The sequence below is a fragment of the Acinonyx jubatus genome, chromosome D4 (assembly GCF_027475565.1).
Source record: "Acinonyx jubatus isolate Ajub_Pintada_27869175 chromosome D4, VMU_Ajub_asm_v1.0, whole genome shotgun sequence".
Classification (NCBI taxonomy): domain Eukaryota; kingdom Metazoa; phylum Chordata; class Mammalia; order Carnivora; family Felidae; genus Acinonyx; species Acinonyx jubatus.
The window spans coordinates 61,766,304-61,793,973 of record NC_069391.1 but is presented as its reverse complement, the minus strand read 5'-3'; the positions used below and the strand labels follow the sequence as shown (position 1 = coordinate 61,793,973).

At 35.3% G+C, this 27,670-nt stretch overlaps 1 protein-coding gene across 3 annotated transcripts in view; it reads right to left on the bottom strand.

Annotated features, from left to right (window-relative positions):
• KIAA2026 (KIAA2026 ortholog) overlaps positions 1 to 27,670 on the bottom strand; it is a 131,766-nt gene that overhangs the window by 11,679 nt on the left and 92,417 nt on the right. For all 3 annotated transcript variants that reach the window (XM_027047167.2, XM_053205128.1, XM_053205127.1), the window contains one exon: positions 15,913 to 16,028. In XM_027047167.2, the coding sequence (XP_026902968.2) occupies positions 15,913 to 16,028 (116 nt within the window). The remainder of the gene's footprint in view (positions 1 to 15,912; positions 16,029 to 27,670) is intronic.

Below are 27,670 nucleotides of genomic sequence, written 5' to 3'. Positions count from 1 at the left end.
AACCAGACAGAAACCCAGTAAAAAAAGAGAACTACAGGCCAACATCCCTGATGAATATGGATGCAAAAATTCTCAGTAAGATACTAGCAAATCGAATTCAACAGCATATAAAAAGAATTATTCACCATGATCAAGTGGGATTCATTCCTGGGCTGCAGGGCTGGTTCAACATTCACAAATCAATCAACGTGATACATCACATAGAAAAGAAAGAAAAAAAGAAAAGAAAAGAAAAGAAAAGAAAAGAAAAGAAAAGAAAAGAGAAAAGAAGAGAAGAGAAGAAAAGAAAAGAAAAGAAAAGAACCATATGATCCTGTCAATCGATGCAGAAAAAGCATCTGACAAAATTCAGCATCTTTTGTTAATAAAAACCCTCGAGAAAGTCGAGGTAGAAGGAACATACTTAAACACCATAAAAGCCATTTATGAAAAGCCCACAGCTAATATCATCCTCAATGGGGAAAAACTGAGAGCCTTTTCCCTCAGATCAGGAACACGACAGGGATGTCCACTCTCACTGCTGTTGTTTAACATAGTGTTGGAAGTGCTAGCATCAGCAATCAGACAACAAGAGGAAATCAAATGCATCAAAATTGGCAAATATGAAGTCAAGCTTTCACTTTTTGCAGATGACATGATATTATACATGGAAAATCCGATAGACTCCACAAAAGGTCTGCTAGAACTGATACATGAATTCAGCAAAGTCGCAGGGTACAAAATCAATGTACAGAAATCAATTGCATTCTTATACACTAATAATGAAGCAACAGAAAGACAAATAAAGAAACTGATCCCATTCACAATTGCACCAAGAAGTATAAAATACTTGGGAATAAACCTAACCAAAGATATAAAAGATCTGTATGCTGTAAACTATAGAAAGGTTATGAAGGAAATTGAAGAAGATATAAAGAAATGGAAAAACATTCCGTGCTCATGGGCTGGAAGAATAAATATTATTAAAATGTCAATACTACCCAAAGCTATCTATACATGCAATGCAATCCCAATAAAATTGCACCAGTATTCTTCTTGAAGCTAGAACAAGCAATCCTAAAATTTGTATGGGACCACAGAAGTCCCCGAATAGCCAAAATAATTTTGAAGAAGACCAAAGCAGGAGGCATCACAATCCCAGACTTTAGCCTCTACTACAAAGCTGTCATCATCAAGACAGCATGGTTTTGGCACAAAAACAGACACATAGACCAATGGAATAGAATAGAAACCCCAGAACTAGACCCACAAAAGTACGGCCAACTAATCTTTGACACAGCAGGAAAGAATATCCAATGGAAAACAGACAGTCTGTTTAACGAATGGTGCTGGGAGAACTGGACAGCAACATGCAGAAGGATGAAACTAGACTACTTTCTTACACCATTCACAAAAATAAACTCAAAATGGATAAAGGACCTGAATGTGAGACAGGAAACCATCAAAACACTAGAGGAGAAAGCAGGAAAAGACCTCTCTGACCTCAGCCGCAGCAATTTCTTACTTGACACACCCCCAAAGGCAAGGGAATTAAAAGCAAAAATGAACTATTGGGACCTCATCAAGATAAAAAGCTTCTGCACAGCAAAGGAAACGATCAACAAAACTAAAAGGCAACTGACAGAATGGGAAAAGATATTTGCAAATGACATATCGGACAAAGGGCTAGTATCCAAAATCTATAAAGAACTCACCAAACTCCACACCCGAAAAACATAATCCAGTGAAGAAATGGGCAGAAAACATGAATAGACACTTGTCTAAAGAAGACATCCAGGTGGCCAAGAGGCACATAAAAAGATGCTCAACATCGCTCATCAGGGAAATAAATCAAAACCACACTCAGATATCACCTCACGCCAGTCAGAGTGGCCAAAATGAACAAATCAGGAGACTATAGATGCTGGAGAGGATGTGGAGAAACGGGAACCCTCTTGCACTGTTGGTGGGAATGCAAACTGGTGCAGCTGCTCTGGAGAACAGTGTGGAGGTTCCTCAAAAAATTAAAAATAGACCTACCCTACGACCCAGCAGTAGCACTTCTAGGAATTTACCCAAGGGATACAGGAGTACGGATGCATAGGGGCACTTGTACCCCAATGTTTAAACAGCACTCTCAACAATAGCCAAATTATGGAAAGAGCCTAGATGTTCATCAACTGATGAATGGATAAAGAAATTGTTGTGTATATACACAATGGAGTACTACGTGGCAATGAGAAAGAATGAAATGTGGCCCTTTGTAGCAACGTGGATGGAAGTGGAGAGTGTTATGTTAAGTGAAATAAGCCATACAGAGAAAGACAGATTCCATATGTTTCCACTCCTTGTGGATCCTGAGAAACTTAACAGAAGACCATGGGGGAGGGGAAGGAAAAAAAATGGTTAGAGAGGGAGGGAGGCAAAACATAAGAGACTCCTAAAAACTGAAAACAAACTGAGGGTTGATTGGGGGTGGGAGGGAGGGGTAGGTGGGTGATGGGTATTGAGGAGGGCACCTGTTGGGATGAGCACTGGGTGTTGTATGGAAACCAATTTGACAAAAATTTCATATTAAAAAAAATAAAATAAAATAACAAATGAATAAACAAAATAACAACAACAAAAAAAAGCCCTATAAATACAGAGAACAAACTCATGGTTGCTGGAGGGTAAGGGGTGTGGGGGATGGATAAAATGGGTGAAGGGAATTTGGGATACAAGTTTCTAGTTTTGGAATAAATAAGTCACAAGAGTAAAAGGCATAGCATAAAGAATATAGTCAATGATATTGTAGTAGTGTTGTACGGTGACAGATAGTAGCTACACTTTTGGTGAGCATACCATGATGTATAAACATGTCCAATCACTACGTTGTACACCTGAAACTACCGTAACGTTGTATGCCACCTATACTCAAAAAAAAAAAAAAAAAAAAAGTTTTAAAAAGTTAATCAAGAAATTCTAGGAAATAGTACTATTATTTGACTTATGCAGAGTACAGTAACAAAAAAAAAAAAACCCTCATCATTTAATCCTGAGAGTAATCATACCTAAACATTTTGATCTCACTAGAAATATTTTTATTTACAAAAATAAACTCAAAATGAATGAAGGACCTGAATGTGAGACAGGAAACCATCAAAACCCTAGGGGAGAAAGCAGGAAAAAAACTCTCTGACATCAGCCGCAGCAATTTCTTACTCGACACATCTCCAAGGCAAGGGAATTAAAAGTAAAAATGTACTATTGGGACCTCATCAAGATAAAAATCTTCTGAATTGCAAAGGAAACAATCAAAACTAAAAGGCAACCAACAGAATGGGAAAAGATATTTGCAAATGACATACTGAATAAAAGGCTTGTAACCAAAATCTATAAAGAACTCACCAAACTCCACACCTAAAAAACAAATAATCCAGTGAAGAAATGGGCAGAAGAGACAAATAGACACTTTTTTAAAGAAGACATCCAGATGGCCAACAGGCACATCCAAAGATGCTCAACGTCACTCCTCATCAGGGAAATACAAATCAAAACCACACTGAGATAGCACCATGCCAGTCAGAGTGGCTAAAATGAACAAATCAGGACACTATAGATGCTGGAGAGGATGTGGAGAAATGGGAACCCTCTTACACTGTTGGTGGGACTGTAAACTGAAACAGCCGCTGTGGAAAACAGTGTGGAGGTTCCTCAAAAAATTAAAAACAGATCTACCCTATGACTCAGCTATGACACTGCTAGGAATTTACCCAAGGGATACAGGAGTGCTGATCCATGGGGGAACTTGTACCCCAATGTTTATAGCAGCACCTTCAACAATATCCAAATTATGGAAACAGCCTAAATGTCCATCAACTGATGAATGGATAAAGAAGATGTGGTTTATATATACAATGGAATACTACTTGGCAATGAGAAAGAATGAAATCTGGCCATTTAGCAATGTGGATGGAACTGGAGAGTGTTATGCAAAGTGAAATAAGTCATACAGAGAAAGACAGATACCATATGTTTTCACTCTTATGTGGATCCTGAGAAACTTAACAGAAGACCATGGGGGAGGGGAAGGGGGGAAAAAAGTTAGAGAGGGAGGGAGGCAAACCATAAGGGACTCTTAAAAACAGAATAAAGTGAGGGTTGATGGGGAGTGGGAAGGAGGGGAAAGTGGGTGATGGGCATTGAGGAGAGCACCTGTTGGGATGAGCACTGGGTGTTGTATGGAAACCAATTTGACAATAAGTTTTATATATATATAAAAGAAATATATATATAAAAGATATATAAATGAAATATATATATTTATATATAACTGAAATATATGAATATAATATATATAATATATATATATATAACAGAGAAAGCTGAAAAGTGATCTCTCAGAGATCCTTTTCACATAAAAATATAATAGCTATGTTTCCATAAAACAATGGAGAGATGAAAACATTTCCAAAGACACATAATTTAGAGATCCTCTATTATTCCTCTTGCTTTCAACTGAATTTCTCTATTCTACCACTAACCTTTACCTTATTTCATTTTGTTTAAAAAAGAAATGGGGGTGCCTGGGTGGCTCAGTCCATTAAGCATCGAGTCTTGATTTTGGCTTAGGTCATGATCTCAAGGTTTGTGGGATTTGAGACCTGCATCGAGCTCTGTGCTGACAGCAGAGCCTGCTTGGGATTTTCTCTCTCTCTCTCTCTCTCTCTCTGTTCTCTCTCTCTCTCTCTCTCACTCTCAAAATAAATAAATAAACATTAAAAAAGATCTGAACATACATTCTCCAATTTATTTTTACTACAAATTCTTATTTAAGTATTTTGAAGCTTAAGTCTCACCTCTGTCACTTAATAGCTGTGAGACTTTGGGGAAGCTCCTTAAACTTTCTTTTTATTTTAAGCTTATTTATTTATTTTGAGAGAGAGAAAGAGAAAAAAGAAAGAGCAAATGAGTGCGTCCAAGTGGGGGAGGGGCAGAGAGAGTGGGAGAGAGAAATCTAAACAGGCTCCTCGCTCAGACACAACCTGATGCAGGGCTCAATCTCATGACTGTGAGATCATGCTCTGAGCCAAAATTAAGAGTCAGATGCTTAACCAACTGAGCCACCCAGGCGCCTAGCACCTTAAACTTTCTAGCATCAGTTTACTTTTTTGTATAATGGGGATAATAATAGTACTTACCTCACAGTATGTGTGGCACAATAGAATAATTGTAAAATTAATCTCCTTTTAGAAATATCTTCATGGGGGTTGTATGAAATTCCTCCCTTCTCAGCCCTCTTCTTTGTCTCAGCTGTTTTGTTTTATTTTATTTACAGGGAAAATAGAAGCTGAGGCACCTGAGTGGCTCAGTCCATTAAGCATCTGACTTCGTGAGTTCAAGCCCTGCATCGGGCTCTGTACTGACAGCTCAGACCCTGGAGCCTGCTTCGGATTCTGTTTCCTTCTCTCTCTGCCCCCCCGCCCCTGCTTCCGGTCTGTCTGTCTCTCTCTCTGTCTCTCAAAAATAAACAAACATTAAAAAAAGAAGAAAATAGAAGCAGACAAGAACTTTCATATGCTCTTATCTCATCTGCCACGTATGACCTTCATTTGTACTCATATTCTGTCTTCCTATTTAAGCTAATGCCTCCATTTATGCATCCTCTCTCATCTATCCAATGATATCATTCTACCAAATGTCTCTTCCTTTCCCTGAGTCCATTTTTGCCTATTAGATCATTTTCACCAGTATACAGAAAGTTATTTCCCCATTGATTAAAACAAACAACAAAAAACCAAAGCACCTTCTCTTGACTGCAACTTGTCATTCCAGCTACTGCCCTATTTATCTGCTCCACTTTATGATAAAACTTCCTCTCCCCTAATTCTCTTGAACAGACTTCTATGACTTTTACCCACTACTCTACCAACACAGCTCATCAAGGTCAATGATTTCCATGTTGCCAAATTCAAAATTAATTCTCAGGCCTCATCTTTTTCAATCTATCACAAGCAGCCCTCCTTTTTGAAATTATTTTCTTTACCTGGCTTCCAAGACACCCCGCTTTCTCTTGGTTATCCTACCTTACTGAACATTCCTTCTCAGTCTCTTCTGCTGAGTCCTATTCCTTTCCACCATCTCTAAATGTTGGAATGCCCCAGGGCCCGGTCTCTCTTTTTCTCTATCTATGCTCACATTCTAGGTGATTTCTACCAGTCTCATAGCTTAAATATGATCTATATCCTGACAACCCTAAATTTATGCCTCCAGTCTGGTTTATTCCCTTGAACAGGGACTCATACACTAAACTGTCTACTCAATTAAGCCCAATTAGATGTCTAAAAATCATATCAAACTTCACATGTTGAAATCCAAACTCCTGAATCCCTGCCCTGCAAACCTGCTACTCCTTTAGTTTCCCTTATCTAAATTAATGGCAATTCCATTATTCCAGTTTAGACCAAAAATAGAACATCATCTTTTTACTCTTCCTCTTCTTCTTTTTTTTTTTTTTGACACTTTATATCCAATGTTTAAGAAAATTCTACCTATCCTACTTTCAAGATGATACATCCAGAATCCAACCACCCCTTGCCATCTGAATAGCTGTTAAGGAGAATCATGAAAAACAGGTGACCACCAATTGACCCATGAGTTGGACCCAGGCACTCAAAGGCTTCTCATTCCTTCCCCCACCCTTGGAATGCAGGTTCTACTTGCCTTTCCTGCCCCCCAGAGACTGCTCCAAGAACACAGCCTTGAGATAGTGATGTGATGTTGAAAATACCTACACGATATATATGTGATTGCATCTAAGTAAGGCCTCCTTATATGAACTTTTAAGATCTGGTGGGCAGGTGCAGAGATCCATTTGTCTTGCTGCTGCTCAAGAAAAGCCTTATCAAATGTAATTTCCTTTTACTTACTCAACCTGCCACCTACGCACCTGGAGTGGCCTGTTTCTTCCTTTGGTCTCTCCCTGCCCTCTGAATACAGACACCAGTTTCAGATTACATCAGGGAAACTCCTTAAGAGGGTTACAGACTAGTAACCACTATCCTGTTCCAAGCCATCATCGTTTTTGTTTTTGTTTTTGCCTGGATTATTGCTTTTTGTAACTGATTTCCCTGTCATCCCACTACACTAATCTCAGCATGACAGGTAGTGTGAGTGCTTTAAAACATAAGTCAGATCAGGTCCTTCCTCTGCTTAAAACCATTCAATGGTGTCTTATTTCAGAGTAAAAACAAAAGTCCATTAAGACTTACATGATCTGGATACTGTTCCCTATACTTCTCTGATATCTTGACTCTTAGCCTTTTAATCCTCACTCACTCAGCTCTGGATACACCTGTGAACCTTTGCATTTCTTCTACATGCCAAATATGAGGCCAACCTTAGGGCTTCTGCATCTTCTTTTCCTTCAGATATCCATGTGGCTCTCTTCCTCATTTATTTCAGGTCTCTGAATATCAACTCATCAGGGAAGCTTTCCCTGACACCCTACAAAAGAGCAATCATCATCTCATCCAAACCAGGCATTTCCTATTCTCCTTACCGTAATTTAATTTTCCTCATAGTACATATCACTACCTGACATTTTGAGCTTGTCTGTTTCTTCCGAGAATGTACACCACAGATGAAGTCAGAAATCAATAATAGAAGGAAAACTGGAAAATCCGCAAATTTGTGGAAATTTAATAACACACTATTAAACAACTAATGGATTAAAGAAGAAATTATTAAAAAAAACCCTGGAAAATACTTATACATAAATGGAAATGAAAACACGACATAGTAAAACGATGGGACACAGTGGGGAAAAAAAACACTGCTAAGGGGGAAATTTAGAGCTATAAAGAAATGTTTACACTAAAAAACAAGAAACATCTCAAATCAACGACCTAACTTTATAACTTTAGAAATTCAAAAAAGAAAAACAAACTAAACCTAAAGCTAATGGAAGGAAGGAACTAAGATATCAGAGGTAAACAATATAGAGAATAGAACAACAATAGAGAAACATCAATGAAACCTAAATTTCCTTCTTTTAAAAGATCAACAAAATTAACAAATCTTTATCTAGATCAACTTAGAAAAAAAAAAAAGAGAGAAGACTCAAATTAGAAAAATCAGAGATAAAAGTGGGGCCATTACAACCAATCCCATAAAAATAATAATTAGTATGTTATGAAAAATTGTATGCCACCAAATTGGATAATTTAGATGAAACAGACAAATTTCTAAAATCAAAAACCTACCAGGATTAAGTTACAAGGAAACAGAAAATCTGAATATGCCTATAACTATTAAAGGAGAATGAATCATTAATTCAAAAGTCTCTCAACACAGAAAAGTTTGGATCTAATGCACTCACTGGTGAAATCTACCAACATTTAAGAACTAATACCTTTCTTTTGCAAACTTTTCCCCCAAAAAACTGAAAAGTAAGAAAAACTTCCTAATTCATTCTTTGAGGCCAGCATGACGCTAATGCCAAAGCCTGACAAGGACACTACAAAAAAAACTAGACAAGTATCTCTCTTTTTTTCTTTTTTGTCACATTTTAATTCCAGTTAGTTAACAATTAGTGTTATACTAGTTAAGATGTACAATATAGTGCTTCAACAATTCAATACTTCATCCTGGTGCCCATCACTACAAGTGCACTCCATAATCGCCATCACATTTTTAACCCATCCTCTACCCTCCTCCCATGTAGTAACCATCAATTTTTCTCTATAGCTGAGTCTGTTTCCTGGTCCGTCTCTCTCTCTCTATAGATGTAGATATATAGATATAGATAGATTTCTCCTTTGCTTATTTTGTTTCTTAAATTCCACATGAGTGAAATCATATGGTATTTGTCTTTTTCTGACAGTTTGATTAGCATTATACTCTCTAGCTCCATCCATGTTACTGCAAATGACAAGATTTCCTTCTTCTTTATGGCTGAATAATATTCCATTGTATGTGTGTGTGTGTGTGTGTGTGTGTGTATCTATCTATATCTACATCTACATCTATATCTATATGCCACTTCTTCTTTATCCATTCATCAATTAGTGAACACCTGGGATGCTTCTGTATCTTTGCTACTGTAAATAATGTTGCTATAACATAGGGATACTGTATCACTTTGAATTAGTGTTCTTGTATCCTTTGGGTAAATACCCAGTAGTGCCATTGCTGGATCATCATTTTTAACTTTCTGAGGAGCTTCCATACTGTTTTCAACAGTACCTGCTCCCACTGACACTGTAAGAGGGTTTCCCTTTCTCTGCAATCTCGTCAACACCTGTTGTATCTTATGCTGTTGATTTTAGCCATTGTGACAGGTGTGGGGCAATATCTCATTGTAGTTTTGATTTGCATTCCCTGAAGGTAAGGGATGATGAACATCTTTTCATATGTCTCTTTGCTATCTGGATGTCTTCTTTGGAGTAATGTCTGTTCATGTCTTCTACCTACTGTTAACTGGGTTATTTGTTTTTTGGGTGTTGAGTTGTGTTAAGTTCTTGAGTTGTATAAGTTCTTTATATATTTTGGATACTACCCCTTTATCAGATGTGTCATTTGCAAATATCTTCTCTTATTTAGTAGGTTGCCTTTTAGTTTTGTTGACTGTTTCCTTCCTTGTACAGAAGCTTTTTATTTTGATGTTGTCCCAATAATTTATTTTTTCTTTTTAGGTTTTTTAATGTCCCAAACATTTATTTTTTCTTTTTGGGTCTTTTGATGTTGTTCCAATAATTTATTTTTTCTCTTTAGGTCCTTAATCCACTTTGAATTTAGTTTTGTGTATGGTGTAAGAAAGGAATACAGTTTCCTTTTTTTGCATGTTACTGCCCAGTTTTCCCAATACCATTTGTTGAAGAGACTATCCTTTTCCCATTGGATATTCTTTCTTGCTTTATCAAAGATTACTTGACCATACAACTGTGGGTTCATTTCCATTTCGATACCATTCCATTGATCTATGTGTCTATTTTTGTGTCAGTACAATAAATATTGTTTTGATTACTACAGCTTTGTTAATATAACTTGAAGTCCAGAATTGTGATGTCTCCAGTTTTGTTTTCCTTTTTCAAGACTGTTTTGGCTATTCAGAATATTTTGTGGTTCCACGCAATTTTAGGGTTGCCTGTTCTAGGTCTATAAAACATGTTATTGGTATTTTGATTGGGATTGCATTAAAGGTGTAAATTGCTTTTTGAAGTACAGACATTTTAACAGTACTTGTTCTTCCAATCCTTGGGCATGGAATGTCTTTCCATTTCTTGGTGTCTTCAATTTCTTTCATCACTGTTTTATAGATTTCAGAGTACAGGTCTTTTACCTCTTTGGTTAGGTTTATTCCTGGGTATCTTATTATTTTTGGTGCAATTGTAAATGGGATTGATTCCTTAATTTCTCTTTCTGCTGCTTCATTATTGGTGTATAGAAATGCAACAGATTTCTGTATATTGATTTTGTATCCTGTGGCTTTACTAAATTTGTTTAGCAGTTCTAGTCATCTTTTTAGTGGAGTTTTTGGGCTTTCTATATATAGTATCATGTCATCTGCAAATAATGAATGTTTTACTTCTTCCTTGCCAGTTTAGATGCCTTTTATTTATTTTTGTTGTCTGAGACCACTGTGGCTAGGACTTTCAGTACTATGTTGAATAAGTGGTGAGAATGGACATCCTTGTCTTGTTTCTGACCTTAGGGAGAAAAATTTGTTGAAGGTTTTTTACCATGAATGATGTTGTATTTTGTCAAATGCTTTTTCTGCATCTACTGAAATGATCCTATGGTTCTTATCTTTTCTCTTATTGATGTGGTATATTACGTTGACTGGTTTGCAACTATTAAATTACCACTACAACCTAGGAATAAATCACATTTGTTTCTGGTGAATGATCTTCTTAATATACTGTTGAATTTGGTTTGTCAGTATCTGTTGAGGATTTTTGCATATATGTCAATCAGGGATATTGGCCTGTAGTTACCTTTTTTAGTGGTGTGTCTATCTGGTTTTGTTATCAGGGTAATCCTGGCCTCATAGAATGAATTTGGAAGTTTTCCTTCCTTTTCTATGCCCTGGAATAGTTTGAGTAAAACAGGTATTAATTCTTCTTTAAATATTTGGTAGAATTCACCTGTGAAGTCATCTAGTCCTGGAGTTTTTTTGTTGGAAATTTTTTGATTATTCATTCAATTTCTTTCCTGGTTATCAGCCTGTTCAAATCTTCTATATACTCCTGTTTCAGTTTTGGTAGTTTATAGGTTTCTAGGAATTTATCCATTTCTTCTTGGTTGTCCAATTTGTTGGCATGCAGTTTTTCATAATATTTTCTTATAATTATTTGTACTTCTGTGGTGTTGGCTGTTATTTCTCCTCTCTCATTTGTGATTTTATTTGAGTTCTTTCTGTTTTTTCCCTGATAAGCCTGACTAGACTTCTATCAATTTTAATTGTTGGTTTGTTGTTCTTTTTCTCACTCCCTTAGATGTAAGGTTAGGTTGAGATTTTTCTTGCTTCTAATTGAGCCCTTTATTTCTGCTTTATTATTCCTTATCTCTGTATTAAGGGTCTCACTCATGTCTTCCACTCTCTTCTCAGGTCCACTGAGTATCCTTATGATCACTGCTTTAAATTCTCTATCAGGCATATTACTTATATCTGTTTGGCTTAGATCTCTGGCTGTGGCCTTGTCCTGTTCTTTCATCTGGGATAAGTATCTCTGTCTACTCATTTTGTCTGCCTCTCTGGGTCTGTTTCTCTGTGTTAAGAAAAGCAGCTATGTCTTCTGCTCTTGAAAGAAGTGACTTTATGAAGAGGAGGTTCTGGAGTGTCCTGCAGTGCAGTGTCCCCTATTCACCAGAACCTGGCACTTCAGGAGAATGTCCTATGTGTATTGCTTATGCCTTACTGTAATGTCCAAATTACTTTTCCTTTCAGAGCAGTCGTCTGCGCTGACCCTCTGCCTGTTGTGGGCTATGCTTACTCTGTGGTATTAGTGGGACTCAGGCCGACCAGCTCTAAGAGGGGAGAGCTCACCAGGGAACCTGGAAGTGGGCAATCGGTGTTAGCGAAATTATATTGGGCCACTAGTCCTCTGCAGGATCTCTCAAAGCGCTATGGCTGTGGGGGATGTGAAGCTGGTCTGGGCACAAGATGATGGCTGGGCATGGCCTGCAGCAGCAGATATGCACCTGGAGTCTGAGCAGGGTACCTATGCAACTTTAACAAAACTTGCCCTGAGTGCTGGTATCTGTGCAGCTTTGTCTCCTATAGCTGGTTCTATGTTTATCCTGAGGGTCAGGGAGGAAAATGGTGCCTGCCAGCTTCCTTATTTTGAAAAAAGTTCACCAAGTCTAAAATCAGTATGAACAGATCTGTTTCCTGTTTGCCCCTGGCGTTGTGTAAACTGCTGTTTTTATGTTGCCTCTCTGCACAGGCTGTTATCTCTTTAAAGGCAGGAACCCAGCAGCTATCACCCTCCTGGCTCACCCAGTGCTTAGCAGACTTTTAGAGCTCCAGGCTCCAATTCCCACTGGTTTTACAAACTCATGGAATTCAGCCCCTCTGGTTTTTAAAGCCAAACATTATGGGGATTAGCCTTCCCCATTGTGAGCTCCCTGGCAGAAGTACCTGTTTCTTCACCCTCTGTGTACACAGCCCTTTCCCTCCTGCTGGCAGCCTCCCTCCACATTTTGGACTTCCCTAAACTTTCAGATGCAGCTTCTTCTCTATATTTAGTTGTGGAGTTTGGTCTGCCAGTCTTCAGATTGCTCTCTGATTTATTGACTTGGGTGGATGATATCTAGCTGTAAACATGGGATGGTGTGAGCTCAGGATCCTCCTACTCTGCCATTGTTCCCATGCTCCCCCAGACCAGTATCTCTTATAAACACTGATGCAGAAATCTTCAACAAAATATAAGCAAATGGAATTCTGCAGCATACTGAAAGGACCTGAACAAATGGGATTTATTGCTAGAATGCAAGGATAGTTCAACATATGAAAACTGATTAATGTAACATACCACATTGACACAAGAAAGCAAAGAAACCACATGATCATCTCAATCATTGCAGAAAAAGCATCTGACAAAATTCATCATTCTTTCATGATAGAAACACTCAACAAATAGAAGGAAGCTATCTCAATATAAGAAAAGCCATAAGGAAAACCCATAGTGAACATCACACTCAATGATGAAAGACTGAAATCTTTTCCTTCTAAGTTTGGGTAGAAGGCAAAGATACTCACTTTTGCTACTTCTATTCAACACAGGACTAGAAGTTCTAGACCAAGGGGTGCCTGGGTGGCTCAGTTGGTTGAGTGTCCGACTTCAGTGCAGGTCATGATCTCACGGCTTGTGAGTTTGAGCCCTGCATTGGGCTCTGTGCTGAGAGCCCAGAGCCTGGAGCCTGCTTCCGATTCTGTGTCTCCCTCTCTCTCTGCCTTTAACCCACTTGCATTCTGTCCTGTCTCTCTCAAAAATAATAAACAAACATTAAAAAAAAAAAAAAAGAAGTTCTAGACCAAGCATTACGCAGGAAAAAGAAAAGGCATCCAAATTGAAAAGAATAATCTTTTCACAAACAACATGATCTTACATGTAGCAAACCCTACAGAGCCACAAAAAAATTGTTAGAACTAACTAAATGAATTTAGCAAAGTAGCAGGATACAAAGTCAACACGCAAGAATCAGTTGCATTTCTATACAGTAACAATGATCAATCTGAAAAGCATCTTAAAACAATTCCATTTTTAATAGCATAAAAAAGAATAAAACACTTAGGAATTAATCAAGGATGTGAGAGACCTGTACAATGAAAAGTACAAAACACTGGAGAGAGAGATTAAAGATGACATAAATAAATGGAAACACATCCATGTTTATGGATTAGAAGACTTAATATTTTTAAGATGTCAATACTACCCAATGGGCTCTACAGATTCAAGGCAATCCCTATCAAAATCCCAATTATATTTGTTACAGAAATAGAAAAACCTATTCTAAAACTCGTATGGCATCTCAAGGGACTTGAGCCAAAACAATCTTGAAAAATAAAAACAAAGTTGGAGTGCTCACACTTCCTTGTTTCAAAACTTACTACTAAACTTACTAATAATTTCTTGGGAATTACACCAAAGGCAGAGGCAACAACAAAAAAAGACAAACTGGACCTCACGAAAAATTTCAAAAATTGCTCATCAAAGGCACTATCAACAAAACAGAAAGATAACACACAGAATGGAGGGAAACATTTGCAAATCATATACCCAATAAGGGATTAATAGCTAGAATATACAAGGAATTCCTAAAAATCAACATAAATCAACAAGCAGATTCAAAAATGGGCAAAAAACATAAATAGCCATTTCTCCAAAGATATGTAAGTAACCAATAAGCATATGAAAAGATACCCATTTTATTTCAATATCATTAGGTAAATACAAATCAAAAGTACAAAAATATACCACCTAGTGCTCATTAGAATGGTTACTAGTAAAAAAAAACAAAAAAACAAAAAAAACAAAAAAAAAAACCCCAGAAAATAACAAATGTTGGTGAGGATGTGGAGAAATTGGGATCCTTGTGCATTGTTGGTGGGAATGGAAAACTGTACAGTCACTTGGAAAAGAGTATGGTGGTTCCTTAAGAAATTAAAAATAAAACTACCCTACAACCCAGCATTGCACTACTGGGTATTTATCCAAAGGATATGAAAATGTTGATTCAAAGGGGCACACGCACCCCAAAGTTTATAGCAGTGCTATCAACGACAGCCAAATTATGGACAGAGCCCAAATACAAATGTCCATCAACTAATAAATGGATAAAGAAGATGTGTGTGTGTGTGTCTATGTGTGGTGGAATATTACTCAGTGATCAAAAAGAATGAAATCTTGCCATTTGCAACAACATGGATGGAACTAGAGTGTATTATGCTAAATACACTGAATATGCTGAAATAAGTCAGTCGGAGAAAGATAAATATCATATGATTTCATTCTTATGTGGAATTTAAGAAACAAACAAGATCAACATAGGGGAAGGGAAGGAAAAATGAAATACAGTAAAAACAGAGAGGGAGGCAGACCATAAGAGACTCTTAAATACAAAGAACAAACTGAGGGTTCATGGAGGAGCCATGGGTGGGGGATGGGCATTAAGGAGGGCACTTGTTGCGATGAGCACTGGGTGTTATATATGTAATTGATGAATCACTGGGTTGTACTCCTGAAACCAATACTACACTTTATGTTAACTACTTGAATTTAAATAAACAAATAAATAAAAACAAAACAAAACAAATAAAATGAAATAAAAATAGAATTACCATATGATCCAGCAATTCCACTTCTAAGTATATACCCAAAAGAAGTGAAAGCAGTATCTTGAAGAGATATTTGTACACCCATGTTCTTAGCAACATTATTCATAATAGCTAAAACATGAAAACCACCCAAGCATCAGCACTGACAGATAAATAAGCAAAATGGTATACACACACAATGAAATACTGAGCCTTAAAAAGGAAGGAAATTCTGACATATGCTACAACGTGAATGAACCTCGACAATATTATACTAAGTGAAAGAAGATAGTCACAAAAACACAAAAATATAAATGCTGTGCATTACATGAGGTACTTAAGAGCAGTCAAATCATATAGACAAAGTAGAATGGTGGTTGTGAGGTGTGGGTGGAAAGGAAAATGGGGAGTTATTTAATACGTACAGTTTCATTTTTACAAGATAGTAGGGTTCTGTTTAAACAGCACTACTTTTTCAGGGCTTAGAAGTGCCTTGCACACAGCAGGCACTCAAACATAACTGCTGAATTATAAATCAATGGAAAAATACCAAATGATTCCAGAACATCTTCCCATAATCACAAGCTAAGAGCCCTAAAATAAGTAAAACGTTATAAAGCTCAAAGTACCTGTTTCTTTGAAAAGCTTTCATCAACTTTGGTTCCCATGGCAGCAACTCATTTAAAAGACGTATCAATGTACCATGCAATTCTTTTACAGCTTGCCTCCGATGATACCATTTGCCCTAAAAACACAATATTAAAGTAAATCCTTTAGATTTAATCTAAAAGTAAATGTCAAGCCTTATTTTCTGAGTAAAACACAAAACAAAACACCAATACTCTTCAAATGAGTATATCTTTTTTAGAAGGTTGCAGAAAGAGGAAAAATATTCTGTAATAAATTTATAATATTTTAAAGATTCTCAATTCTACTAGAGAAATCTAAAACCTATTTAATCAAACAAGGAGACAAAATTTTTTTTTAGGTTTTTAATTGGGTCAACTGTAAATATTTTAATAAGTCATTTCTAAATACATGTAAAAATACAAACATTCATAAAAATTCGCTAAATATGTAAATGGTATGGTTCACTTCTGTAAAGTTTTTGTAATTATCCCAAAGAGTGGGAAAAAAGAGAAAAAAGTCAGGATTGTTATATTCAAGCACAGTCTTAACAAACTTCCTTAGAAAGTTTTAGAATTATTTTTACTTAAAAATATTTCCAGCACAGACAAACAGATAAGTGGTCATAATTTTCAACACTATAATGCTACAGCTACACTGAGTTAATAATTACTGACACCCCCTCTCCATTTGTTAAGTATTATCCAAAGTATTTAACTCATATATCTATCTCTATTTCTATCTATCTGTATCTCTATCTAGAAGGGGAAAAGGAGGGAGGGAAAAGGAGGAGGAAAGTGAGGAAGAGAAGGAGGGGAAAGAATGGAGGGGTTGAATGAGCATGAGAATACACATGTACTTTAGTGTTATGAAAACCTTTCTAATGTACGTGCCTTTTTAGTCTCACTTAACAAATGAAACTAAGGCCGAGAGATTAAATGACTTGTTTATGGTCCTATGACTTGAATCCAGATCTACCTTATGTTGAAGTACAAGTTCTTAGAACTACATCACTCTACTCTACATGTCTACTCTTTAAAGCTGTATTGCATAAATTCAATGACATAGGTTATAAAAACCATTAGTAAAGATACACTTCACCAGTACCCATAAAATTATTCAAATACCATAGGAACAATAAGGTTACAGAAGTTATATCGTTAGGTAGCCAACTCCCCCCTTTTCCACAATGTTAGTGTATACCTATCACCATCACCATCTTCATCATCATCATCATCATCATCACTACCATCTTCATCATTTGCTGCTCTATAACCATGTGGTATTTCTTTTTTTTCTTGAGATATAATTCATATACCATACAGACCACTCATTTTTTTCTTTTGTAACAAAAAATACACAACTATATATATTGTGGATCACAATTAACATGCAAAAATTAGACTTCATCTCATAGCAACTATTGAGTTAATTTAACACACAGGTAGAACACTACGGCAGAAAAATAACCACATCCTAAAGCAAAATGTATTCTGAATCTGTGCATAAATTTCCCAATTTTATATATATATATAACCATCAACATTTCAGCCACTTACTGAAATGTGAAATTTATCTATGTATGTGAAATTTTAGTCACAAACATAAATGATGAATAGTGTAGTTCCTACTCCAACAGAATATTTATGCATGTAGAAATAAACAAGTACATTTTTGCTTCTGAGGTTTTTACATCTTGGAAGGGAACTGTTTATTAGAAGAGTAGGAAGATTTGGGATTATATGTGTGCACATAATGAGTATGGAACCTAGGCTCAATGATTAACCCTTATCTTTTTAATGACTTGACAAATCAGACTATTGTGAAAAAATTTCAAGGAAAGTAATTATTTCATATATCATTTATATATTATATCAATCATTATTATATCAATTGTATCAATCATTTATATGATATATCAATTATATTTCATATAATAAACTAGACAGACTTTTCTTCTTGTCAAATGCTTTCTCAAAGGACTCAAAGTAAGTTATATCTCAAAAGTTTATTTTCTCAAAAAAAAAGGGGGTTAGAAGATAGTATAAAGTGCTTATTCTAACCCATGAAAACAAAACTATTAAACAATAAACAATACTTTTATTTAGGGAGAGGTAAATGAGGAAGATGAAAAGGCAGATGACAGACAGTCACCCTAAATCCTTTGTGGAATGAGGTAGTACTCTCAGTTAAAAAAAAAAAAAAAAAGGTAGAGATTCTTTTTTTTTTTTTCTTTAACAGGGCATACAACAGCATTATTTCTCAACTTTTTAACTACTACTTGGCTCAAAAATGAAATGGTAAGAATAGAAGCAGAAAGACGAAAGGCATGAGTAATGAAGGTTCAGGGAGACTATCATCTTTGTGGTATACTTAATTGGAAAAGTGTTAAAAGACTAGAGAGCACCAGGCATTCTCTTTTTTTCTTTCAATTTTTCTTTGTAATTTTTATTTATTTTTGAGAGAGAGAGAGAGAGAGAGAGAGAGACAGAGAGAGAGAGAGAGAGAGAGAGAGACAGAGAGGGAGACACAGAATCTGAAGCAGGCTCCAGGCTCTGAGCTGTCAGCACAGAGCCCAGTGTGGGGCTCAAACTTAGGAATCATGAGATCATTACCTGAGCTAAAATCAGACGTTTAACTGACTGAGCCACCCAGGCACCCCGAGAGCACCAGGCATTCTGAAGTTTTTGTAACTGAGGGTTATATGGGGGAAGAATGGCAGATGCAGAATGAACCTGGGTAGTATGGCTTCTATCTGGATTAGTGTAGTGGTGATGGTGTGGGGAATGTAGAAGGATGAGCAGTATTGTGGGACCTTGAGACTAGGTAGATGAGGCAAAGGAAAAGGAGTCTGTGTAGCTGAATGTCATTATTTTAAGACATTTGTCAGCTGTGTTTGTGTCTCTATTAAATTATAGCATTAATTTTTGTAGAAAAGACATTAAAAAAGATTAGGAGAATTTTATCTTTTGATTTTGATTACTAAATTTTAATTAATCTAATGTCCAGAAAATATATTACTGAACTATCCAACTATATATACAGAGAAGGGATCATAAATATTAATCAGAGAATAGAATTCTAACTTTCATATAATTCTGTCTTATCTGCTGACCTGTTTGAAAATGCCTATAGCTTTCTAACTTTATATATGTTTTTTGGCCTTCTTCCCCTTTTTTAATATTGTATATTCTCAACTTGGGGTAGTGATGGTATGGTATTTCATTATTTAAAAATGCATATTTAATTATTATATATTTGGAAAACAAAAAGTCTATTATTCTCATAAAAGAAATTATAGAAAGAGTGATAAAAACTAGAAGATACATGTAAAGAATACAATGACCTCAATAAAGGATATCACTATATCCTGCTATGGGGTATGTGTGTCCACAGTTTTTATGTTTACCAAAAGGGGATACACATTTAAAAAAGTTCAGAATCGCTGCACTGGGACTGGTATTTTAGGTAAGGTGATTTAACCACTTGACAGTAAAAAAGAAACTCACACTGACTGTTTCATTTACCATCTTCTTTGGTCAATAGAAACCAAATGGAATTAATATAACGTGTCCCCTCCTACCTAGTGGTGGTCTTGGAGTGTCACAGTATACAATGAAACTAATATAAAGAGAAAAAAGTTACGAATTTTTAAAAGAAGTTAGAGATGGCAACCATCTGCCTTAACTTAGGTCTAATGTAAAAATTTATATAAAATCAAATATTTCCCGAATTTAAATCAGGTCATTAACTAAAAGCTAGCAATAGCTTTTGTGACTGATCAGCTTTATTTACATATACAAAAAGGCAAAACTGAGAACAACTACTGCGTTTCTTCTAGGATGAAATTATTAAAGCTAAAGGGAAGGAGGAGAACACAGACTCAGTGAAACACAGGGAAGTGCCTGTAGACAGAGGTAGACTTTCAGCTAGAATTCTAGGTCTTCTGAATGTTAAAATCCCTTCTTCCACACAATGCTGTGCCACTTGGCCTACATACAGACAATTCCTAAAGAATAAGAGACTGTATTACCTAAGTACCTATCTTTACACGTAGGTGTCTCTGTAATACAAAAATTAAAATCTATAAAATTTAGTTTATTTACAATATTACTTAAAATTATACTGTTCTAAAGTTTAAAACTGGACTAAAAAACACGGAAAACAGCAAATTCCTCATCTTCAAACACTTAAGAGAGAATATGGATGTAATAAAAATCAGAAAGGTTCTTACAATCTTTATCTGTAGATATCAACACAGAATTGAAAATAAAGACAGTAGGTATAGAAGGACTAGTAAGAGGTCATTTGTGAAACAGTGTTATAACTATTTCTCTAATAAAAAAATATTTTATAAGCTTTGTGTATATAAGTGTAGTCCTAACACTTTTTATAAACAGGTATGTGAAAAGGGGGAAGAATAAACTGTTTTTCATTTAATATTATTTTCATTTAATATTTCATTCAATATTAGAATTCTATTTTCAGGGATAAAAACTATCTTGTAAGATAATCCCAATGTATTATGTGAACTTAATAATGCAAACATTTACTGAAGGTCACGTTAAAAGAGGAGAGTAATATTTTTCTTTTATGAACCTAATATAAAGTTTAACATAAAGTATGAATTTCAAGCATACACCATAGAGCCAAAGGCATTTAATATGGTCTAAATCTGAAGCTTACCTTTCAATACTTCTCATCCAATGTCCACAGCAGCTGCAGATTGCCAGCTCCCTTTCCATGAGATGCCCCAAATGTCAAACAATGGAGGTATTATAACCTCATAGGGATTACTACAAAAAGAACCTGGTCTATGGTTACAAGATAAAACTTTTATTATATTATGCAGTTTTATAAGTTTCTGAATAAGATACACTAATAACCTAAGGAACCATACAGGAAAAGAAACTTGAAAAAAAACTTACAAAACTACACAATATTATAAAATGAAAAGCTGAGTCTATGTGTGTGAAATGAGTGGGGAGGGAAACTTACCTTACAACTAAAGAACGATTCCATTCTGCTGCAGTAATCAGGGATGGGTATGACAGAACCAGCATAATGCTGGCTGGGGTGTTGCAAGGACAGGGAGTTGGCAATCTACTGATGCTGGAGACATTGGACACCTAAAAGAAGAACAAAAGGAAAACAAATAAATTCCAGGTTCCTTACATGTCTCATCATCATGGATGTATTTTACACATTTTAATAATTGTAGATGCTGTGAATGTTAAACTTAGGTGAAAGTAACTTGTTTACACAAGTCATCCTATTACTTATATAGATTTTCTTATAACATTATATGTAAACAAAATAGCTGTTGACAGCTATATGAAGAAAAAAATAAAATCATATATAAATATACAAAGAATGCTTTTATAAATTGAGGAGGTACTAATATGTTAAGAACAGTAAAAAAACAAGATGTATATAACAAGAACATCAATACTATTTTTCTATTTTTCTATACTCCTTTATTTATAAATGTTAGATCACAGAAACTGGACCATATGACAAAATATTTTTTTGTTACAGGCTTGGCTCTTGTCACATAAATTGTGACAAGGGATTGGAAAAGGGATTAAATAACAATATATCGAGCTTTTCAAATAAAATGCAAATAACTTTGAGAAAAGCTAACTGTACACAAAGGTGTCTCATTTAAAATCACTAGCAGTATCTGAAGGTAACTTGTAAATAATTTCAACTCCTATGTATAAAAACACAGCACAAATCAAATTAACTATAATTAAGTATATTAATAAACCAATTATTTGGCATTCTCCTTAGTCTAAATAATATTAAATGAAAAGGTAGTATTTACTTTTTCTTATTGCTTACCTAAATAAACTATCATCATACTCATGTATTCCTGCATACTCACAGTTTTAGGGGTAAAGTATTCACCTTTTTGGTATACAGTCCCTTGGAAAAGTGCTAGTTTGACAGTATAGTGAAATATATGCATATTAACATCAGAAAAGTTAAAAGGTATTAACACTGCCAGAGGTTCTAATATGAACTATCTCATGCTAGTATTTTCTCTCATCCATTTTCACCTAAGACTAATTTAACAGAAAAAGGGGCACCTGGGTGGCTCAGTCGGGTAAGTGTCCGACTTTGTCTCAGGGCATGATCTCACAGTTCGTGGGTTCGAGCACCGCATCGGGCTCTGTGCTGACAGCTCAGAGCCTGTAGCCTGCTTCAGATTCTGTGTCTCCCTCTCTCTCTGCCCCTTCCCCATTCACGCTGTGTCTCTGTCTCTCAAAATAAATAAACATTAAAAAAAATTTTTTTTACAGACTAATTTAACAGAAAAGCATTTGTACTTTATTTTAAAGGCATCCCACACTGAACAACATATACAACATGCCCATTATATATCCATAATAGCATTTAACTAGAAAGCATGAAAACAAACAACTGCATCAATGCTGAAAATTTACTGCAAATTTCAATGGCATTTAGTTTTGTAGAGAGGAAAACTGGGTAAAAGATCATATTCCTAGTCAGGTAATTACTACTACTGGGGAAGAAAATCTAACAGTATGTATGTACAGATGGTATATAACCACTTTCATTTACAAAGAAGAACGAATTCTGGATTGGAAATTAACCACAGGTTGAGTATCTGAATTTGACCTTTTTCAAAAGTAAATGGTGGTAGCAAATAAATTGATAAAATTTGATCAATCTATACCTGATATATCAGAAAGGTGGGTTCTCAAGCAATTCACTGCACAGTCTGAATCACTAAGCAATGCTACATTTGGTATCATCAGAGCATAAAAAAATTCCACATAAGTGACATGAAGATTGGGACTATCTGAAGAGCAAGGACAGTAACCTACTTATTTTTACTTTCTCAGGTTCTATCACAATGCCTAGCACAGAGTGGGCCTACAAAAAGTATTCAAACTACATAAGTAAATTTCTTATTTAACTGAGGTTTTCTGTTCAGATGCAAAAGATTTTTTAATTGAGGGAAATATGTCTTCTAGATTTTCTGAACACACAATGAATATAATTTAACTCTTGATGACTTGAATCATCATAAATTATTGTGTTACATTTTAATACAGTGACTCTCAGGGACTGTTCACATTTCTCTATGATCTGTATTTCTACATCAAATGATTATTGACTATATTTTTGGACTACCAAGACATACTCTTACAGGTTTTTCTAATTGCCTGTCAGTGTTTCATGCTACTGTCAATAAACCTGCCTTAAATTGCTCTTGTCCTAATTAAAAGCACCTACTACTACTTGTTAGCATCACATATTGTTTAAAAAGTATTTACAGGTAAGCCTTTTTCTATATTAAAAATAATTTTCATTCCAGTGTAATTAACATACTTTATATTACTTTCAGGTGTACAAAATAGTGGTTCAACAGTCCCACATATTACTCACATGCTCATCAAGTGTACTTTTTAAAAAATGTTTATTTATTTTTGAAGAATGGGTAGAGAGAGAGGGAGACACAGAATCTGAAGTAGTCTCGAGGGTCCAAGCTGTCAGCACAGAGCCCAATGCGGGGCTCAAACCCACGAGCCGTGAGATCATGACCTGAGCCGAAGTCGGATGCTCAACCAACTGAGCCACCCAGGTGCCCCAAAAGAAGTGTACTCTTAATCCCCTTCACCTCTTTCACCCATCCCCTCTACCTACCTCTCTCTCTGGTAACCATCTGTTTAGTCTCCTATAGTTAAGAGTCTGTTTTTTGGTTTGTTTCTTTTGTGTACTCTACACCCTCTATGCAGGCTCCTTTCTACTCTCTGCAGATTCTGAGTTGATCTTTCTTTAATATGTAATGTATCATTTTTTTCTTTTCCTAAAGTCTGGTAAAATGGTAGGGAAGTTCTATTACTGTTCAATTCTCTCAGTTTTTTTTGTTTTTTTTTTATATTTTTTACCAATTCACAAAATGCATTCAACTATTCTATCTTTAAATTTTGGGGTCTTTCCAAAGAGTTCAATATCTTCTGTAATATAAAAAGTTGGAATGATGTGAAGCTTATGGAGGGGTGCCTTAATCACCCCAAAGATTTCAATTCAATTTTCCACAACTTTTGTCAGTGGAACGTAGTAACTATTAAATAGCTAATACAAATTTAGTTGGTGCTTTGAAACTTATTTGACATATAAATGTTAGTTATATTTGTGTGTGATATGTTAATTCAGAAGGGTTTAAGCCACACTATGAAGCTCTAGCTATAGAAGAATCTGTAACTTAGTTCAACTCTTCCTTTGAAGCTCACTTCAATTATCTGCCTGATATAAAAATACAAAATAACCCTTTTCCCTTTTAATTGCAACTTTCTTTTGAAGAAAAGGGGTTTTCAAGTAATTGTTTTTATGAAAGTTTCCCTAATGGGATTAAAACTATGCCAAACTGTAATTAAGTAGAAACAGTGAGCTCTATTAACAGGGGTTAAAATCCAGTTCTAGGTTGAGTAGTTATTAAAGGTCAAAAAAAAAAAATACCCAAAGAACAAGATTTATGATAGATATAAATATGGATAATGCATTCTTAGATAATTCAGTAATTAGTTGATTAAAGCTTTGTCTTACCAAATATTGCTCTGGTTCATATTTCCTGTCATCTAACTTTCTTTTCTATTATTTTGAGCATGTCAATTACCATCTGATTGTTCATAAAACACATATGTTTTCTATCTCTCCGCTATACTCTCAAACAAGGGAAGTAAGCAGGTGTCTGGAGTGTTTGGTGACTTCTGAATTAACACTGCTTGAAAAGAAAAGATTAAGTCTTTCATAAAAGGACAGAAGCTAGCTCAACTAACCCTGTTTAAAATTAAAAATTTATCCTCAGGGTTGGGAATAAAATCTTAAACTCTGTAAGTGGATTCTTTAAGGATAAGGACTATGTTTTAATCTCTGGACCCCTACCAAGTTCCTGGTAGTATGCATAGCACACAGAGGACAGTGGGGAAATACAAGCCTTATGAATAAGACTTGAACCTATAACTAAGATACATACAGAAACTTATTTTGTCTGTTGCACAGGCCTTCCAGAAGGTTGTTTTATTTTTTTCAAAAATGTTTATTTATTTTGAGAGAGAGCACACACACATGTGGGTGAGGCGGAGAGGGAGAGAGAAAATCCCAAGCAGGCTGCACACTGTCAGTGCAGAGCCTGAGAGGAGGCTTGATCTCAAGAATCGTGAGATCATGACCTGAGCCAAAATCAAGAGTTGGATGCTTAACCACCTGAGCCATCTAAGCGCCCCCAAAAGGTCGTTTTAATTTTTTAAAAGCTTTACATATGACTAAAGACGTGATTCCCCCACCACAGCTGAGATAGTTTTCAGTTTTGTTAACCAGTAGTTTACCAGAAAATCTAGAATAAGAAAATGATATATATATAATGATGTAATTGTCAAAATTTAAGTATAATTAATTTTAAGGACAATTTAGAGATTATTGCACCATATCTACAGGAAAAGCCATTAAATAAAGTTAATTAGGGCATATTCAGGACTCTGAAGGTATCTAATATTCTTTACACTCTAGTAAAATAGATTATGCACTCTCAACAGCTGGTTATAAAATAATTATGATTTGATGCTTCACTGTGAGCACATGGATATAGAATACAGAGAGGAGGGAAAAATCCCATAATCTTTCATTATAATAAAATTTGTTACAGGTGTTAGAAAGTGAGATTAAAATATAATAACCCTTGGCTGCATATTAAGGCTATACTACATGCAATTATGTTTTGGGGGTCCCGTATAAAGTCACATAACTTTTAAACATAATTTGACTATATTTTTCTATTTATCTGTTTCTACTCCTTACTGTGTCTTCACTTTTTAAGAATATATTACAGCATCTTTCTAAAAATGAATAAAGAAAATACATATACAATCATGTTATTTGTAATTTCATTTCCTATATAAAGGAAGGTAAAGGTAAATGGTGAATATACTTGAAAGAGGTCATAAATCATAATACATTGAAAACAGCTGGATATGAAGCTAAGGTCAAGAATATTTTTTAACTATCTGATGAATTACAAAGGGTAAATGTTAATACTAACATTCACAAGTTTCACCAAATGTGAGTCTGAATTAGAAGTATATGGTCTACTAAAAGTACTCTCAATTATGGGAGCGAGTATATGATTCCATTGATTTCTACCTAACTTTCAAAACATCAACTTATTTTCTCTCCATAATAAGTTGGCAGCAGACAAAGCAAGGGAATAGGGCCCTTAGCAAATACAGGCTTATGCTGGGGTTTTGCAATTTCCACACAAATGACATTTGAGGCCAGATAATTTTTTATTGTGGGAGATTATCATGTGCATTATAGGATCATTATAATGTAGGATATTTTTAGCAGCATCACAGGCCTCTATCCATTAAGTGCCAGTACCACCTCTTCAACAACCAAAAATGTCTTTAGACATTGCCAAAAGTCTCCCAGGTGGGGAGAGGAATCATCTCTGATTGATAACCAGTGGCTTATACAGAACTCTGTGATCAAAAAAGGGGTGTCACCATCTCTGATAAAAGCTTCTAATTTCTCTAACGTTTGGTCTTGTTAATGTACACCCTTTGGTTAGGCAAGAGAAATATTATTGTATGATGAATTTAAATTATCTTAAGAACATAATAAAGATTAATTTTATTCACTACTTGGAATTCCTTTCCAATTCTTAACATGTCTTTTTATATATTATAATCATTAGTCACATATCATTTTATATATTTAAAAAATTTAACATTTCACAAATTATTTCCATGTAGTAACAATGACCTACAAATATTTTATTTTACTAGCTTTATGATACACTACTGTGTTAATACTGTTTGGTTAGACATCTTCCTACTGTTGGACATATAGGCTTTTTCCAAATTTCCACTATTAGAGGTAGTCTGCTCAACACACTATTGTGTAAATTGCTTTTGGAGATAGGGCATGAAATGGGGAAAGTAAAAGTTAAATTCCAAACAGGATTACAGGCTCAAATGGCAAGGCAGTTTTATAGCTTTTCTTATATATTGATCATGATATTTATCCTAAGTGTTGAGTTACTTAACTACTAAAAGATAGAAAAGAAAAAAAAAGAAAAAGTCTTGTATTTTAAATTTTAGTTTCTCTATATTGATAAGGCTATCATTCATCACTATATAATCCAGACAAGGTTTCTTTTCTTATAAAAAAATTTTTTTTTTTTTTTTTGCCAAATTGTTCACACTTTTCCTTACACCCAGTTTCTATAGGGATCTTTCCTTATTGAAGAAAACTAGGTTGAAACCTCTTTGAAAATCTAAATTATGATCTAAAACATAAGGAAATTAGGGATATATGAAAAAGAGAAAAAGGTCACATGAAAAACGCAAAATATAACCACTTCTGATATCAGCCTGGCAAAATTTTCCAATTTTGACTGTTCAAAATTTTGACTGAAAGCAATACTAATATATTTCAAATACAACAGGATCAGGCAAATTTATCAATAATCTGAGCTCTATCTTTCTGGAAAACTAATACATTTCCTCAATCTAAAAAGATATTTTCTGGGGCACCTGGGTGGCTCAGTTGGTTGAGCATCCAACTCCTGATTTTGGTTCAGGTCATGACCTCAGGGTTTGTGGGTTTGAGCCTTGTGTGCGTCAGGCTCTGCACTGACAGCATGGAGCCTGCTTGGAATTCTCTCTCTCCCTTGCTCTCTCTGCCCCTCCCCTTCTTCCTCTCTCTCAAAATAAATAAATATTTAAA